The sequence below is a fragment of the Macrotis lagotis genome, chromosome 1 (assembly GCF_037893015.1).
Source record: "Macrotis lagotis isolate mMagLag1 chromosome 1, bilby.v1.9.chrom.fasta, whole genome shotgun sequence".
NCBI lineage: Eukaryota > Metazoa > Chordata > Mammalia > Peramelemorphia > Peramelidae > Macrotis > Macrotis lagotis.
In genome coordinates this window covers 286,858,612-286,875,819 of record NC_133658.1, presented here as the reverse complement: position 1 = coordinate 286,875,819, position 17,208 = coordinate 286,858,612, and the positions used below count along the sequence as shown (strand labels likewise).

Sequence of the window (17,208 nt, the reverse complement as noted above, 5' to 3'; positions counted from 1 at the left end):
CAAAAATAAGTTGGAGGACTTTCCATGTAATTTAGTCACCAAGATAAGGAAAAACAAGGGTGAAGGCCTCTACTTAGCTATGATGAAGCAAATGAACTTACAATCTGCAACTCGATAGCTCTGGGGACATAATATACAGAACTTTTCATCACTGTTCCTATTGAATCATATCAAACTGATGAATTGGAATAGAATAGGGGTACAAATGAAGTATTTCCCACACCCCTTTCCATCTTTAAATCATATAATCCTTTGCTCTATCTCACAATAGATATATTATTTCATCTTTAAAAGCTTTAGTTTCCTCTTCTAAAAAACAGGTATAACAATACTTTCACTAATTCACTCCAGAATGTTATTATGAAGTGAGTACTTTCTACACTAAGACTCAAGAAAAATGAAATGATTTGCACAGTTTCCCACAGCTAATAATTGGTGGAGTCCTCATAACCCTGAGGTTAACTTAAGAGATGGCTGCCACTGGACATAAATAAGTTTGCCAATGTCACCAGAAGCCCAGTTCTCCAGGGGCATCATTGCTTTTGTTTTGAGATACAATTTATGATGTATTTGTTGTTATTCAATAGTTTCAGTCATTTCAGTCATATCCAACTCTTCATGACCCTGTTGGGGGTACCTTGGTAGAGACACTGGAGTACTTTACCATTTCCTTCACCAGCTCATTTTACAAATGAGGAAACTGAGGCAGATAGGGTGAAGTGACCTGCCCAGAGTCAAAGCGGTAGTGTCTGAGGCCAAATCTGGACTGGGTAAGGATGACTCTTCCTGACTTCAGGCCCAGTGCTCTATGCACTGACCCATAACCCACAAGTATTTCTCTATAGTTAGGTGCTGCAATTTAGGAAGGTCCTGGTAAGCTAGAAGGAAGGAAGGAAACTAGCATTGATTAAGTACCTATTCCAGGTACTGTGCTAAGTGCTTTGACTATTTGATCTTTACAGCAACCCTGGGAGGTAGATGCTATTATTTCCATTTTAACAGATGAGGAAACTGGGACAAATAGAGATCAGTGACTTGTCTAGGGTCGTCCAAGCAGTGAATTGATTTTTCTGAGAGCAGATCCAGAGGATGCTGAGCAAGATGGCGAGAGGATTGGATATCATGTCATACAAGGACTGGTTGAAGGAACAGGGAGCATTTGGCTCCAGATAAGAGATTCAGGAAACACACAATAGATGAATGAGTTCAATTAGTGGAAGAAGTCCATGTGGAAAAGAGATTCAGTGAAATCCGTGTGTTCTTCTTGGTCCCAGAGAGTAAAACTAACAGTAGTGAGAAGTTTCAAAGAGGCTCCTCTCAGGAAATACTTCCCAATAATTAAAGCTGTCCAATAGTTGAATGAGTTGTCTTAGAAGTTAGTCTATTTCTTATCGATGGAAGTCTTCAAATAAAGATGGAATGACAACTTATTCAGGGATGTCCTAAAGGAGGTTTCTCTTAGCTATGGTTTTGGCTAAGTAATGTTAATAAGAATAAGAATAGCAATTGCTAGCATTTATATAATACTTTTAAGGTTTGCAAAGTAATTTGCCTCTTATCTAAATCATCTTTACAACAATCCCAGTGAAGAAGAAAGTGCTATTAAAATTTGACAGATGAGGAAAAATTACTAAATGCACCCTGTTCCTTCAACCAGTCCTTGTATGGCATGTGTCCAATCCTCTCGCCATCTTGCTCAGCATCCTCTGGATCTGCTGTCAGAAAAATGAATTCACTGCTTGGACGACCCTAGACAAGTCACTGATCTCTATTTGTCCCAGTTTCCTCGTCTGTTAAAATGGAAATAATAGCATCTACCTCTCAGGGTTGTTGTAAACTGAAGTTGAGAGAGGCTTAATGAAGTCACAGAGCTGCTTTCTGATGCAGGATTGGAACTCAGTTCTTTCTGACTCCCTGCCCAGTCCTGTAACTAACTTCTGGTGACCTGAGTTCTCTTCCAATTCTGTCAATCTGTGATTCTCTTTTCTTTAGGCTCTCTTCCCATGGGATCAAGGAGTGTGCATGTAAACTATTCTATTATTGAAATAAAAGGAACTGCACACAAATATAAGTAATATACACAGCTGTCCTTTAGCCCCAAGGGGTATCAAATTACTTCCTTGTTCTAAAATAGTCTTGAAATGAATACTTCAATGATCCCATGGGGCTATCCATTACACCAAGAGCCAAGAGCATTTTATTTGAAAGTCATTCCAGGAAAGATGCTGCCTAAGTAAATGGTGCTGGTTATTCCCCCTTACAGAATGAACCCTAAGTAACTGCCAGTAAATAGATCATAGATTAAGGTCTTTCCCAGCCCACCTCCCAAATCTCTGAAAATGAGAAAAATAAAAGAACATAAAAATGAAATCACAGCATTCACATGCAAAATAGAAAAAAATAAAGGTCTTTGAAAAGAATGTTGCATAATGACACTGCCTCCATGATGACACTGCTTCCAAAACATCCAAGGGGAGATTTAAAAAAAAAATGAGGCTTTTTTTAATAAAAGGATCAGAACTGAGCCCACCCCCTTTCCCATCACTTACTGCCTCCAGCAACCAATTATTTTCTTTTTTAAGATACTCTTAAAATGGAACTTTGAGTAATCTCATGGTATCCAATAAATAAGCTTTCATTAATTCAATTCAATGAGCATTATTAGGTGCTTACTATGGAGCAGAAACTGGGCTAACTGCTGAGGATTCAAAGATTAAAAACAAAATAATTATTGCCTTTAAGGAACTGACAGTTGTTGGAAAGCTATCCTAAGGCACTGGTGCTCCTGCCCTATCATTACTTTTCTAGAATTCAGGGCCAGAAGAGATCTTAGAGATTGATTAGTGCAACCCTCACAGTTGACAGATGAGGAAACTAAGACCCAGAATGTCAGAGGTAGAACTTAAACTGAGGTTTGCTAATTCTTTTTTTAATTGTCAATATTAAGATTCATTTAATTCAGCAGGTTTTAAAAAAAATTAAATATCTTTTTTGTTCTGAACTTAAGATATAAAAACAAGCATTTCCATAACATCATAGAAGAGGAAGAAAAAAAGATGATTGCCCATGAAACTGCATATAAATTATTACAACTTGTTTTTCCTTTTATATATATTATAAAGTTATCATATAACTTTTTTTTTTCTTCCCTCCTAACTTAAGAGATGGCTGCAACTGGACACAAATAAGTTGGGGTGTGCATATACATATACACATACACATATTTATATATAATTCTATATATACTTCTATTTATCTTTTTTTCCCTCTAGATACAGATAGTGACTTCCTTGTAGGTTCTTTATTGTTAATTTGGATATTTATTTTAGTCAAAATGACAGTTACTCAAAGTAGTTTTCAAAACAATACTGCTACTACTATATGCATTGTTTTCATGGTTCTGCTCATTTCACTCTTCTTGAGGTCTTCTAATTCTAAATTCATTGTCCTTTTGACTTAATGGCCTAACTACCTAATCTAGTCGTCTTTGTGAATGGTCTTTAGCCAGGAAATTAGTGTTATAATTTTGTAACTAAATTGTGTTTGTCTATGCAAGTACATGTGTGTAATGGAATATTGTTTTGGTTTGTTTGTTTCTGAGTCTAAATTGTATGAAACAACAATGACTTATCATATTCACTAGTCAGTAATTTGGACTATTGTCCCCAAATAAATTACAACACTAACGATTTACCAACGGAGAAGATTCCAAACAACTTAGGATAGGTCCTGAAGGCTAAACCACAAGAAGCTCCCAAAATAGTTTAAGCAATTTTCTTAGCAGTAATATTGGAGGAAATAAAACATTCCTAAAGAGGCTACTTTGAAGGGGACAGTTTTTGTTATTTGGATGAACCTGGAATCAGGAAAGCTTGAGTTCAAATTTTGTCTCAGATACTTAGTAGCACTGTTTTCCCTTTGAAATTAGCTTCCATTTACACTGAATATGTCTTGTCTATAACATCTTTTACATATTGTCTCCCTCATTAGAATGTCAGCCTTTTGAGCACAGAAACCAGGTTTTGTTTTTCTTTTGTATCTTTGGCACATAACACAATGGTCACATATAATAAACCTTTAATAAGTGAATGTTGACTGAATGACGCAGCCAATTTGAGTTTGTTCATCTGTAAAAGAGGATGAAGAGGGGGAGCTATCTCACTGGGGTTTGGGGAGGATCAAATAAGCCTCAGGAGTTTTAAATTGCACTATGATTTTTGACAAAACTTAAATTATTACATGTTTTGTTGCTTATTTATAAGTTTTAGTTTCAGGAAATAGTGTACTAGGGCTCAAAACAATGGATACCCCTGAGATCAGGGAGCCTTTAAAGTCAGAAACTATCACCCAATAAAATGGACAGCAGTAATAATCAATTGGGAATGAATGAGGTCAGCTGACCTAAAACAAAGAGTATCATCACACCCATCCACAACTAAAAAAAGGCTTGTAAACTAGAATCTTTAAGGAAGGCATCAATTTAAAATGAATTTAACAAAGGAACTTAGACTATAGTCTTAAAAACTAAAATTCTTTGGCTTGAGGAAGTGTACTAACAACAGAAATTTGGAGTGACTGATAAAGATGAGTGACAAAGGAGTACTAGAGAGTTGAGATGAATAGGTAGGTGGGGTCTCAACCAGTCAACAGTAGCAATGGTGAAGAACCCATCCACAACCAAGATACCTCTAAAGTTGTACTTATCAAGTCAATTGCAGTTATTAATTTGGTTTTCCCAACTGAACTTTCTGCTGATCAATAAATGTAAGTTTTTTGGGCCAACTAGCAATTTTACAGGAAGAATTGGGGTTCAGTGGGAAAAAATTGAAGTTGGAGGACCTGCATTCAAATGCTGACTCTACCTCTTAGTCTTTTTCTGACCAAGTCATCTAACTTCTGTCTATAAAGTAAGGGAATTGAATGGGATGGCCTCTAAGTTTCCTTCCAGCTCTAAATTTATGATTTCCATGATGTGTAAAATGAAAGGTTGAACTAGACAACCTTACAATCCTTTCTAATCCTGAATCTCTGATATTTTTTTTTATAAATTGTTATAAGAAGTGGAAATGTGGGGCGGCTAGGTGGCGCAGTGGATAAGAGCATCAGCCCTGGAGTTAGGAGTCCCTGAGTTCAAATCCGAACTCAGACACTTAATAATTACCTTGCTGTGTGGCCTTGGGCAAGCCACTTAACCCCATTTGTCATGCAAAAAACTAAAAAAAAAAAAAAAGCGGAAATGCAATTTCCTCAGAGCTCCTCAGTGGCTTCTGGTGGCTTCCTTTATTCAGCCCCTGTGTCTTCTGTTCAATTTAGGAGCTAGGTTCTTCTTGAAATCTGACTTCTACCTATACTGATTTTTCAAGATTACAAAGGACTATGGCTAACATTGTTCTGTGTTGTTCCCTTCTGTTTCACTTAAAGGACTTGGTCTATACCTCATTAATGGGTCCCCTGGATGTACCTTAGCAATTCATTTAATACCTTCTCATCCATGATGACATTAATTCGACTGATTAGGTGGGGGAGGTGATCAAATCTTTCTTCTTTTCATTAATTAATTGGCATTCTCACTCATTAGTCAGTGTCTTGGGTACCTTGTAAGTTAGAGTGAGGGCCTGATTCACCTCTGATTGGGCTGATGATAAGAAGTTTCTGTGATTTCTGAGCTAATGACCAGACCCTGAGTCCTGAGGGTATAGGGACCTTATAAAATTCTGCTAAGAGCCTAAAGTTGTTCTCTCTATTCTTTTTCTATTCTTTTCATTACTCACTTCAATTTTCAAAGTATTTTTAGTAAAATATCAGCCTCACTATTTCCAAGTCATTGCTTGCATACCATCTTCTGTGAATTAGACAAGAAGATCTATGCCTTGGACTTCAGTTTGAAGCCTGACTCTGCCAGTTATTCTACCTATGTGACTTTGGACAAGTTACTTCTCTCTGGGCCTCAGTTTCTTCTTCTATAAAAATAAATAACTCAGACTGGATGATCAGCAAAGTCCTTTCAACTTGAAATCCTATGACCTATGACCCAGTGGTAGCACTGAGAAAAAAATATATATTAGACGATTCTCTTCATCCAGATCCTAGCCCAGAATTTTAGAGGTAGACAGCACTGGGTTGATTACCAATGGTGGTAATACTAACTGCTTCTTTCTTGCCATTTGTTTAGGTGGAGTGTATCGATGAACAGCATGCAAATGAAGCCCTCGAGGAGGTAACTATATTAATGACCTTTTCTTTTTTGGGGGGGTGGGGGTGAGGAAGAGGGTTGAGGTGGAATGGGCCTGTGGGGAAAGGGCAAGCAAAATAGAAGTGTAGATAGATATCTTTAAGGGCAAGACAAGTAATGCTTTAGAAGAAATGACAAGGTTTTTTGTTAAAATTTATGGTCAATAGCAGTAGGTACTCAGATCAAGACAATGATCCAAGACAGTTTCAAAGGACCCATGATGAAACATGCTTATCCACCTTCAGAGAGAGAGAAATGAACTCTGAATGAAGATCGAAATATCTTTTAAAATTGTTTTCTTTATTTTTCTTGGTTTTATGTGTTTTCTTTTACAATATGGCTGGCTAATATGAAAATATGTTTTACATAACTTCAAATGTATAATTTATATCATATTTCTGAACATTTCAATTGGGGAGGAGGTAGGAATGAGGAAGAGAATTTAAAACTCAAAAAAAATTTTAAATGCATTGTTTTTTAAAATATAGTTGGGGTGGCTAGGTGGTGCAATGGATAGAGCACCAGCCCTGGAGTCAGGAGTACCTGAGTTCAAATCAGACCTCAGACACTTAATAATTATCTAGCTGTGGTGGCCTTGGGCATGCCACTTAACCCCACTGCATTGCAAAAAACTAAAAAAAAAAATATATATATATATATACATATATATATGTAGTTGGGAAATATTTAACAAAATAAATATATATTAAAATTAATGGTTACATTAAAATCTAGTAACCATTGTAGCAAAGATATGTTTATAGGAGGATTATGTTTATAAATGAAATGAATTTTCAAAAATCAAATGAGATTTTAATAATTTAAATTAACATTAAAATTTAATAAATTTTCTGTTCAGTGAATTTTATTTTCAGCAAAAAATCTATTAGGTTTATTTATTTATTTGTTTGTTTATTTATATATTTATTTATTTAACAATAAAACTACTGTGGGTTGGGGTTTTTTCCCAGGGGCAGTTGTTTTTTGCATTGGCAAAGTGAAGCTAAAATAAAAATGGAACGTAGATATAATAAAATCTTGGGGTGCAGGAGGACAAGGCAATGTAATTTAATGCTTTTTACCTTTATGAATTTATTAATTCATTTGTTTCTCCAAATACTTGTTTAATGTACAGAAAGTTGTCATATAAAGTCTCATTGCTTAAAGGAATTAACACAATTCTGTAATTTCATTGCTTGTGCTTAGCATAGTGGCTGGCACATAGAAGATTACATAAATACTTATCCCATTTCCCCTCTTTTCCCTTGCTTTTGCTGAAGTACTCCCTCTGTGCAATTTTATTGACTTAAGAACTTACTAGAGCATTGAGATATTAAGTGTGTTGCCCAGTCACAATGTCTAGATGGGTCAAAGGAAGGCATTTTCCTATCTACTATACTGTCACCTCTTTTTGTGAATCAAATAGTATTAAATCATATTCTCCTTTACATGACAACCCTTCACATATTTGAAGAGAATAACCATATTTCCCTAAGTTTTTTCTTTGCAAGTTCAAGTTTCAAATAGGGCATGACCATGGTCATCTGCCCTGAGTTTGTCGATGTCTTTTTTACAATGTGGCATCCAGAAATGGATGACACATTATGGTGGTCTGCTCTGGAAAGAGGAAAAAAAGACTATTGTCCACTTTGCTCTAAATACTGTGACTTCTTGTTAAAAGAAGTGAAGATTCTATTGGGGTAGGGAAGAATAGATATTCCAGGATTTGGGCAATCTATTAATTCTCACCTCTTTGTAAGAGAAGACAGGAAAACATAGAGCAGTTATCTCTCTTGGGTTTTGGAGAGGAGCTTCAGATCAAAACTTTTGGCATCTGATATAAACAGCTCATTTAGGTACTGGTCAAGGATTCATATGCAAGAGAGACTATTTCTAAAGTACTCTTCTGAATCTTCATTTCCCTTTGCTGTTTATCTCTCTTCCCAGCCCCCCCCCCCCAGTCTTTATATTTTAATCTATGTCCTTTCTCTGTCTCTCTTTCTTTTTTCTTAATATCTTTATCTCTGATTCTATCTCCCATATAAGGGACATAGTTGCCAGTTTAGTAAATAACTTTGGGGAAGGGGGTAGCAAGGAAGGTCTGGAATTTATTGTTTTACTTTGGGTCTGAATATAAGAAATGCTGAGTAACTGCTTTCAGCTTCCTTTTCTGCTTCCTCCCCCATAGATGATGCCATTGCTGAAACTTAAGCACTTGCACATCAGTACCTACCGAGAACTCTTTATCACCTGGAACCATGAGGTAAGGGCAAGCCAGCTCCCTAAGCATCTCCAAAGGTCAAAGTCCTGGACCTTTTGCTCAATTGATTTAATATTTAATGGGCTATGTGGACCGAACAAATCCAATGCAAAGTACACTTCCTGGGTCCAGGAAGCCAACAGGGGAAAGGCAAAATATTCTGAGACTTTGGTCTTTCAATCTTAAGCTTTGATCTTTATCATATGCTACATTGGGGAGGGGCAATAGAACAGTTAGTGGGTTGGCTGAAGGCAGTCTGCCAGGTTTAGTGTTGTGATCTCCCAGCATAGAGGAACTAAGCTGCCCAGCTCTGGATAGCCTTAAAAGGGTATCCAAAAAAGACCTCTTAATCAAGATAAACAATGAAGAGCTCTGGCTCCACCCTAGTAAGTCAAGGTAGGCTTCTTAGGAGGAAGTGGGCTTTGAGGGCAGTTTTGAAAGAGAAGAGCAATAAACCAGGCTCCTACCAATGGCTCCTCCCAGAACACCCTTTAAGGAGGACATTCAGGCCAGTCATATGATTGTCTTTATTTTTCTTTTGGCTGTAATCTGGACTTACTCTTCTTCATCTGCTAGCCCTCCAGTTCAACCACACACTCTCTTCTTTACCCCTTTCCTGTCTTTTCCCATGAGTATGTAAGCTCCTTGAGGACAGAGGCCATCTTTCTGCTTTTATTTGTGTTCTTAGCTTAGCACATGACTAGACTTAGCTGAGGTGGCATTTTCTAGCATTTGACTTCTGAGATTTTTTTTCCCCTCCCTAACAGAAAGAAAACCATAGAAACTTAATCTTAGTTGTCAAGATTGAAAAAATGGTTTCAAATCTTTTATCCTTTTACTTCATGTTAGCTTTAAAAAACAATTTTTTAGAATTATGAATTAAAGAACCTCAAAAATCTCATACATTTCAAAATATATAGAACAGAAAAGGAAATTGTATCACTTGTTCCATATACATACTGTTTGTTTTATAAATTTATCTTAAATTTGATGATGGAATAAATGTTTATATAGCACCTACTATAAGACACCAGAGCACCTACAAGGCACAGTGGATAGAGGATCTCTCCTGGGGTCAGGAGGACTTGGAGTTCAAAACTGACCTCAGATACTTGACACTTACTTGCTGTGTGACCTTGGGCAAGTCACTTAACCCTAGCTTCAAGGGCCATCTCTAGTCATCCTGATCCTTCTCTGGTCACTGGACCCAGATGACTCCGGAGGAAAAGGTGAGGCAACTCCCCCCCCTCCCAAATCCAATTCATTTTCTTGTCGTGACCTCATGTCCCTGATAACATGGTCTTCTTCAAGAGTGAAGGACAAGGACAATTAACTTTAATTTAGGGGGAAAAAAAATTGATGTCTTATTGTCTGATCTTGCTGTCTCTTATACTTTATGTTTCTTCCTTAAAGATATGATTTCTCTCTCATTACATTCAGTTTGAATCAATGTATACCATGGAAACAATGTAAAGATTGGCAAATTGCCTTCTGTTGGGGGGGGGGATGGAGTAAGATTAGGGGGAAAATTGTAAAACCCAAAATAAATAAAATCTTTAAAAAAAAATTCAGACCACCCCCAAAAAATTAAAAAAAACAACAAAGGACAAACAACAACTGTGAACCAGATAACTGTGTTCAACAACCTTGAAAAATGGGTATTATTATTATTATCTTCATTTTTTATTTGAGGTAAACAAGGCAGACAGAGGTCAAATGACTTAGCCAGGATCAAGAACCTGAGAGTGAATTTGAACTCGGATCTTTGGTGAAACCCTAAGTTGAATGTTAAATTTCTCTCTTTCTACCTGGAAGCCTCTCTTTACCTCTCATTGAAAACTAGTTTAAACAAGATCTTTCCTATCTAAGTTTGAACAATTGATCAATGACTCTGATGAATTTTTTAAGTTGTACTTCAGAATAGAAGGGTGTTTTGGGAAGAACACTGACCTAAGAGTCATAAATTATGAGTATTACTGTCTGGAAGTTATCCCTTCTTTCTGAGTGAAAAGGTTGGACAGGATTGTATTTCTCAAACTGTGCTGCAAGGAATCCTGAAACACCCTAAGTTTGTTATGTTGATTGCTAATAGTCATTAAAAATAATAACTTTAGAGGATTTTGCTATAAGGATTCTGCCAAAGTTTTAATCTGAAAAGTTCTACCACTATGCAAGAGTTTGAAGACTACTGAATTAAATCTAGAGGCTCTTATTTTTTGAGGAGCTTGTTTTTAATTTCCTCCACAGTTGGCTCAATTATGGCTTACCACTGATGAGGGTCAAGGAGAGGTGAATGCTGACAGAGGTGGACATATGACAGTAAAATCCACCCAGCAGAGTGGAAAAGAAGCCTCTTTGCTATGTATTTTAAAATAAATGCTTTTGATTTTTTAAATTTTATTTTTTCTTTTATTTTCTACTGGGAATTGTAGTAAACCTTGGGAGAGTGAGTCAGGGGGAAGAGGAATGCATGATGACAGCAAATGGTTTACAAGATGAATTTTTGAGTTCTACTAGAGGATCTTGGAAGACTGGAAATAGTCCTGGAATCATATGACCTAGGTTCAAATTCTATCTTGGACACTTAATTACCTGTGTGACTTTGAACAAGTCACAACCTTTCTAGGCCACTTTCAAATGATGGGTTGGATTAGATGGACTTTGAGGTTCCTTCTTTCATTTTTAGATTAGTGATCAGCTAAACAAAAGAATTACAAGGATTCTTTCCATCTCTAACAATCCATATTCTAAGATTTCTTCCAGTTCTGAGACTCTGTGATTCATGGCTTATTATAAATATAAGTTGTATCCCACATGATGGATATAATGGCAGGGCTGATACTATAAGATACCGATTCCCCACACCTTTAGTACTAAACTAGGAATGATCTCTCTTCGACAGATTTCATCTCTGTTTCTTTGCCTGGTGATGAAGTACACAAAGAGAGGAGACTTAAATGATCTAATCGAGGGACATAGAGACCTGGGGAAGAAAATGGACCTTGTGGTAAAACCCTTTAGAGGACCTAGTTTTAAGGAGACCCACTGGAATCTCTTGCCTTCCTTCTCACTTGGCCCACAAGCTGTAAATGGGAAAATAAGGACCTTAGGTGGAGTAGGTCCCCTCTGCCATTGATTAAATTAAACCATGTCCATCTGTATAATGGGCAGCACCTATGCCATCCTGCTTCTGCTTGAAAATTTCACCAATGACCTAAGCAGTTCTTATACCCTTAGAATCCTTTGAACTACATTCTTTTGTCTGGTCATTCAGATACTAGGGATTCATTAACAGAAAAGGGAATAGCTTGTTTTGGGTCTTCTATTTTTTCCTTGTTAATTCTTGTCAGTTCTCAAATATGTCTCTCCAACAAGCTCTCCTAACTGGTTTAGACATTCACCTACCTGAAGACAGTGGGAAGGCCTCTTCCAAGGTACTTCTAGCTCTGTGACTCTGTGGATTTTTTTCCCAGATAATGGAAAAATTCCTGGGGCAGGTAATGGATGCTGTGGAGTACCTTCATCGGATGAATGTGATTCACAGGTGACTAGGAATTCTAGATTTTTTTTGAAGGTGGCTCTTTTCTTACTCAATAGTAATTCCTGTTTGTAGAGCCATGTCAAGTTTACTTTCCTCATAATGATCCTATAAGGCAGGTAATTTAACTATTATTATTCCCCAGAGAAATCAAAGGATTGTTATGGGCTGCACAGCTAGTTAGTTAGTGGTCTTTAGACTCCTCAGATCTTACCCATATTGGTAAGAGTGGATGGGATGGATAAAGCACCTGCCCTGGAGTCAGGAGTACCTGGGTTCAAATCCAGTCTCAGACACTTAGTAATTGCCTAGCTGTGTGGCCTTGGGCAAGCCACTTAACCCTATTTGCCTTTGCCTTGCACAAACCTAAAAAAAAAAAAAAGAGTGGATGGGAGAACAGTCTGAAAAACAAAGAAACTGGGAAATTGGTGGAGAGGCAAAATGTCATCAGAGCAACCTTTGCAACTGAACTCTTTTTTTTATTCCTGCATAAAAATGAACAGATAGGTGTGGGCTATTCTAAAGTACAAGATGCCAGATAACAAGAATCCAAGAGACCTAGATTAAGCCATTATAATCTTTGCTTTCTGCTTGCAGCCAGCATTTAGAGCTGAGCATTCCTGACTTTTCTTCCTTGGGCAAATCACTTTATTCCTCTGGGCCTCAGTTTATTCTTTCTATAAAATGAAGAGGTAAGGAGGCTTAATTGCTGAGGTTCATTTCAGCTTGAAAGTTTTAGAAGGGGACTGGGATAATAAACATTGTCTATGACCTTCTATGATAGGCAATGTTGTTCAATTCTTTCATTTAGGTAAGACTTTTCAGGATCCCATTGGGGATTATTTTAGGAAAGACAATGGAATGGTTTTCCATTTTCTCCAACTCATTCTACAGATGAGGAAATTGTGACAAACAGGGTTCAGTGACTCACCCACATTCACACAGTAGGTTTCTGAGACTGGATTTAAACTTAAGAGGAGTCCTCCTGGGGTGGCTAGGTGACACAGTGGATAGAGCACTGGCCCTGGAGTCAGGAGTCCCTGAGTTCAAATCCGGCCTCAGACACTTAATAATTACCTAGCTGTGTGGCCTTGGGCAAGCCACTTAACCCTGTTTGCCTTGCAAAAAAAAGAACAACCTAAAAAAAAAAAGAGGAGTCCTCCTGACTCCAGGCCACCCAGCTGCCCCAGATACTATATTGAGTGTTATTACATATAATTTGAGTTAATCCTCATAATAACCTTAGAAGTAGGTACTGTTATTATTCATATTTTACAGTTGAAGAAACTGAGGCATGCAGATGTTAAGTGATTTGACCAGAGTCACACAACCAATAAGCTATATTTGGACTCAGGACTTCCTTACTTCATATATAATATGCTCTAATTGTGCCACCAGATACTTCTTGGAAATCTAAATTTTATAGGAATGGAAAAATATGTGAATTATATGGCAGAGAGGGCTTGTTTCAATAAATACTGTCAGCCTGCTAGAGTTTAAAAGAAAAGGGATATGAGCAACTGGTTTGAGGATTAAGGTGCAAGGTGGGGATTGGTGAGCTGTTGCTGCTATTGTTGCTTTGTTAACTGCATCCAGAACCAGTTTGAAATGATAGACTCCTTATTTTCATTTCAGGAACATCAAACCATCCAACATCATATTGATAGATGACAACTACTGCATGCTTGAGGACTTGAGTGTGGAAACTCTGATGCATGATAAGGCAAAATGGAACATCCGAGCTTTAGAAGGTAGTTTCTGCTGGCCTCCAGTGGTTTTGTGAAGCAATATTCAGTATTTTCAAGAGCTGCTGGGAACTTCTCTATTAGTGCTCAAAATGGAAAAAGACTGAGTTTTGGTAAAATAAAGTAACTCTTAGTTCCATTGCCACCTCCAAATCCCCAAGAATTGGCAATGGTGAAATATGCTTAGCCTATGTGGTACATGGTAGATGCCTAGTTTGTTGAGTCAATAAATGAAACTTCTAGGACACTAGAATACATATATCCAGTTCATGAGCCACAGCCTTAACCACACCAAAAAGATATGATAGCTGATTAAATATTGCACATGTGTAAATTACAACACCAATATTACAAAAATTAAAAATTAACACGATATAGAAAAAATAGTTCTGAATTTGGAGTCAAAAACCCTGCTACTATGAAAAGTTGGTAAATCCCTTGTCCTTTCTGGGGCTCAGTTTCAGAGCTATCCACAACTTTCTATCTTTTTAGTCCTTTTACACTTTAGTCCTCAACACATATTCTTCTATCCAGTGACACAGATATCCAGGCTGTTTCAGGTACGGCACACTCCAACTCTTAGTTACGGTATGCCTGAAATGGTCTCCCTCCTTCCCTTCATCTACTGACCTTTCAAGTCTCAACTCAATTGAATTTCCTTCTACAGGAAATCTTCACTAACTGCTGTTAATTCCAGTGCTTTCCCTCTTTTAATTATTTTCTTATTTATCCTGTATATAGTTTGCTCTTTATATATTTGTTTGCATATTAGTTTCCTCATTAGATTGAAAACTCCTTGAGGTTAGGAACTGTCTTTTGCCTCATTTTGGTATTTTGGTAAACCAGTTCCCAAGGTATTTGAACAACAAATTGCTTCCTTCCTTGCTTAAATAGGCTCTTATTAGAGATTCCTATATGAGTCCACAGGATTTAGTTAAGGAATATCTTACAAGGCTACACATGCATTTCTATTGAATAGTAAGTCTCAATAGAAAGCAATGATGCTGCTGCCACTGCTGAAAATGTTTCTAGAATTCTAGGATCCTGAGTTGAAGGGATGCTTAGAGTGCATCTAGTCCAACTCTCCCTTTTACAGATGGAAAGACTAAGATCCAGAGAGGAAAAGGGACTTAGCTGCCCAGAGACACACAGCTGATTTGTGACAGAGCCCCACAATAGTTAGTAAATACTTGGAATTCAAGAAATAGTGTAGACTAGAATTAATAACAGCAAATATCTTACATTTCATTCAGTCATTCAATGAACAAATTTTCATGGAATACCTGCTAATGTATGAGATACTATATTAGGCCCTGCATTTTCAACATCAGTAATCCTTCATATTGACATAACATCTTCCCCTGTTCAAAGTGCTTTCACCTCCATTAGCTGATTCAGGAGCTTGGTTCTAAGCCAAGATAAGCCAATAGAACTAACCTTGTTTTCCCCAACTTGTTCCCAACAGACCAGTTCTCCAAGTCCTGGATGGCTCCTGAAGCTCTTGAGTTTGTATTCAGCCCTAAATCAGACATCTGGTCTCTTGGCTGCATTATTCTGGACATGGCCAGTTGTTCTTATAGGAATGTGAGTCCTTCAGCAAGTCCTTTCCTCTTCTCACCATTTTAGGATTTCCACTAGATAGACAAAAGCAGTTGGTGAGCACAATAGCTGCTTTGTGATTTTACTAAATACCATTTGTTGCATCCCTTCTCATCCTTAACTGAAGGTATGGTTCTAGGCAAACCCTTGTTTTGTACATATTAAGAAGTGAGCCATTCATCTCTCCCTTCTCTCCCCCGGCCCCAAAGCTTCCTCCTGTCCCATCTGTCATACTGACAGGGTCCTACCAAGGCTCTCCAGAGGCCTCCTCACTCCACACCTTTGTACTCTATATTCATGTTGCCTGTCATCCTTTTACACCTTGCCTATTTTTGCCTGTCAAGACCTCATCCATCATTCAAGGACCATTCCAAATGCTATCTCCTCCAAAAAACTTTCTTAGAATTCCCCAGCAGGAAATACTCCTTTCCCCATTCTGAACTCTTGCTGCTCTCTCCCTCCAACTTCCAAGCCTTCTTAGGTGGTAAGCAATTTGATATAGGTTTTATACATACATACATATATATATATATGTATGTAATTATATAAAACATATTTCCATATTAGTCATGTTGTAAAAGAAAAAAAGAAGGAAAAAACTCTGAAAAACAGAGTGAAAATTAGCATGCTTTGTTATGCATTTAGACTCCCATCAGTTCATTCTTTGGAGGTTGAAGAGCATTTTTTATCATGAGTCTTTGGGATTGTTTTAGATTATTGGATTGCAGAGAATAGTTAAGTCATTTGTAGTTGATTATCACATAATATTGCTGTTACTGTGTACAATGTTCTCCTGATTTTGCTCACTTCTTTTTGGCATTAATTTGTGCAAGTTTTTTCAGGTTTAAGAAAAGGTTTTTGGGGTTTTTTTTCTTGCTTGTTTTTAAGGATGGTGGTCTGAATATATTTATAAACATCAGGAATAAAATTACTGGATATGAAAATTGGGAAAGAGAAGGGATGAGTTAAGGGGACTTCCAAGAAGAAAGAGAAGGGGATGGGATCAAGGGCACAAGCAGAATAGTTGACAGTAACAAGAAGAAAGGCCACCTCATCATGTCCTCACCCTCACCCTCCTACTTGTCTATTCACTGAATAGACTGTACTTCAATCTATCAGTGTCCTTTTTAAAATATGGTAAAAAAAAAAAAAGTAAATACCATAGGGAGATGGGATCTGACTAGGGCATAGTAGAATTATCAAGTTCCTTGGAATCATATCTCAGCCATCTACCACCATTTCCTGAGTTTTATAAGGGCATGAATAGATCCTTTCCATCACTACTGTTCTTGGTTCTCCATGTTCTGTTTCTAAAGTCAATTTTGCTCATCATTCTTGGTTCTAATTCTAATATTTGATGTTCTAAGGGTCTTTTATTTCCATGAATATATGAATGAATGAATCTCTTTTTTCTCTTCCCAGAAACCTGATGCCTTGGCTATGCGAGTGGCAATTCGAGACAATCCTAAAAAGCTATTAAAAGCACTGCGGAAAATGCGGACACACAGTGTCCCCAAAGCTGATGTCATTGGTGATGTTTTGTTAGCAATGCTTCACATTAATCCAAAAACCAGAATATCAGCAAAGTGAGATTTGAGTTTTTGTTTTAAAAGTTTCATTCTTTTTTTCTTTAATTTTATTTATTTAAGTCAATGGTGTTAAGTGACTTGCTCAAGGTCACACAGCTAGGAAATTATTAAGTGTCAGGTTGGATTTGAATTCCAGTCCTCCTGACTCCAGGCCCGGTGCTCTATCCACTGCACCACCTAGCTGCCCCCATTCTTTCTTCTTTGATATGAAAGTACTTTATTCAATAAGCAGAAGCACTCTACAG

The 17,208-nt window shown here is 37.3% G+C and overlaps 1 protein-coding gene across 3 annotated transcripts in view; it reads left to right on the top strand.

The window, feature by feature from the left end:
• The window catches only part of STKLD1 (serine/threonine kinase like domain containing 1), a 43,561-nt gene that overhangs the window by 9,339 nt on the left and 17,014 nt on the right, over window positions 1-17,208 (top strand). For 2 of the 3 annotated variants that reach the window (XM_074210780.1, XM_074210779.1), the window contains 7 exons: window positions 6,173-6,217; window positions 8,421-8,495; window positions 11,395-11,499; window positions 11,966-12,036; window positions 13,666-13,781; window positions 15,241-15,359; window positions 16,797-16,960. In XM_074210780.1, coding sequence (XP_074066881.1) covers window positions 6,173-6,217; window positions 8,421-8,495; window positions 11,395-11,499; window positions 11,966-12,036; window positions 13,666-13,781; window positions 15,241-15,359; window positions 16,797-16,960 — 695 coding nt within the window. Of the gene's footprint in view, window positions 1-6,172; window positions 6,218-8,420; window positions 8,496-9,475; window positions 9,722-11,394; window positions 11,500-11,965; window positions 12,037-13,665; window positions 13,782-15,240; window positions 15,360-16,796; window positions 16,961-17,208 lie in introns of those variants that run through there. The other variant, XM_074210781.1, reaches the window with a different exon arrangement.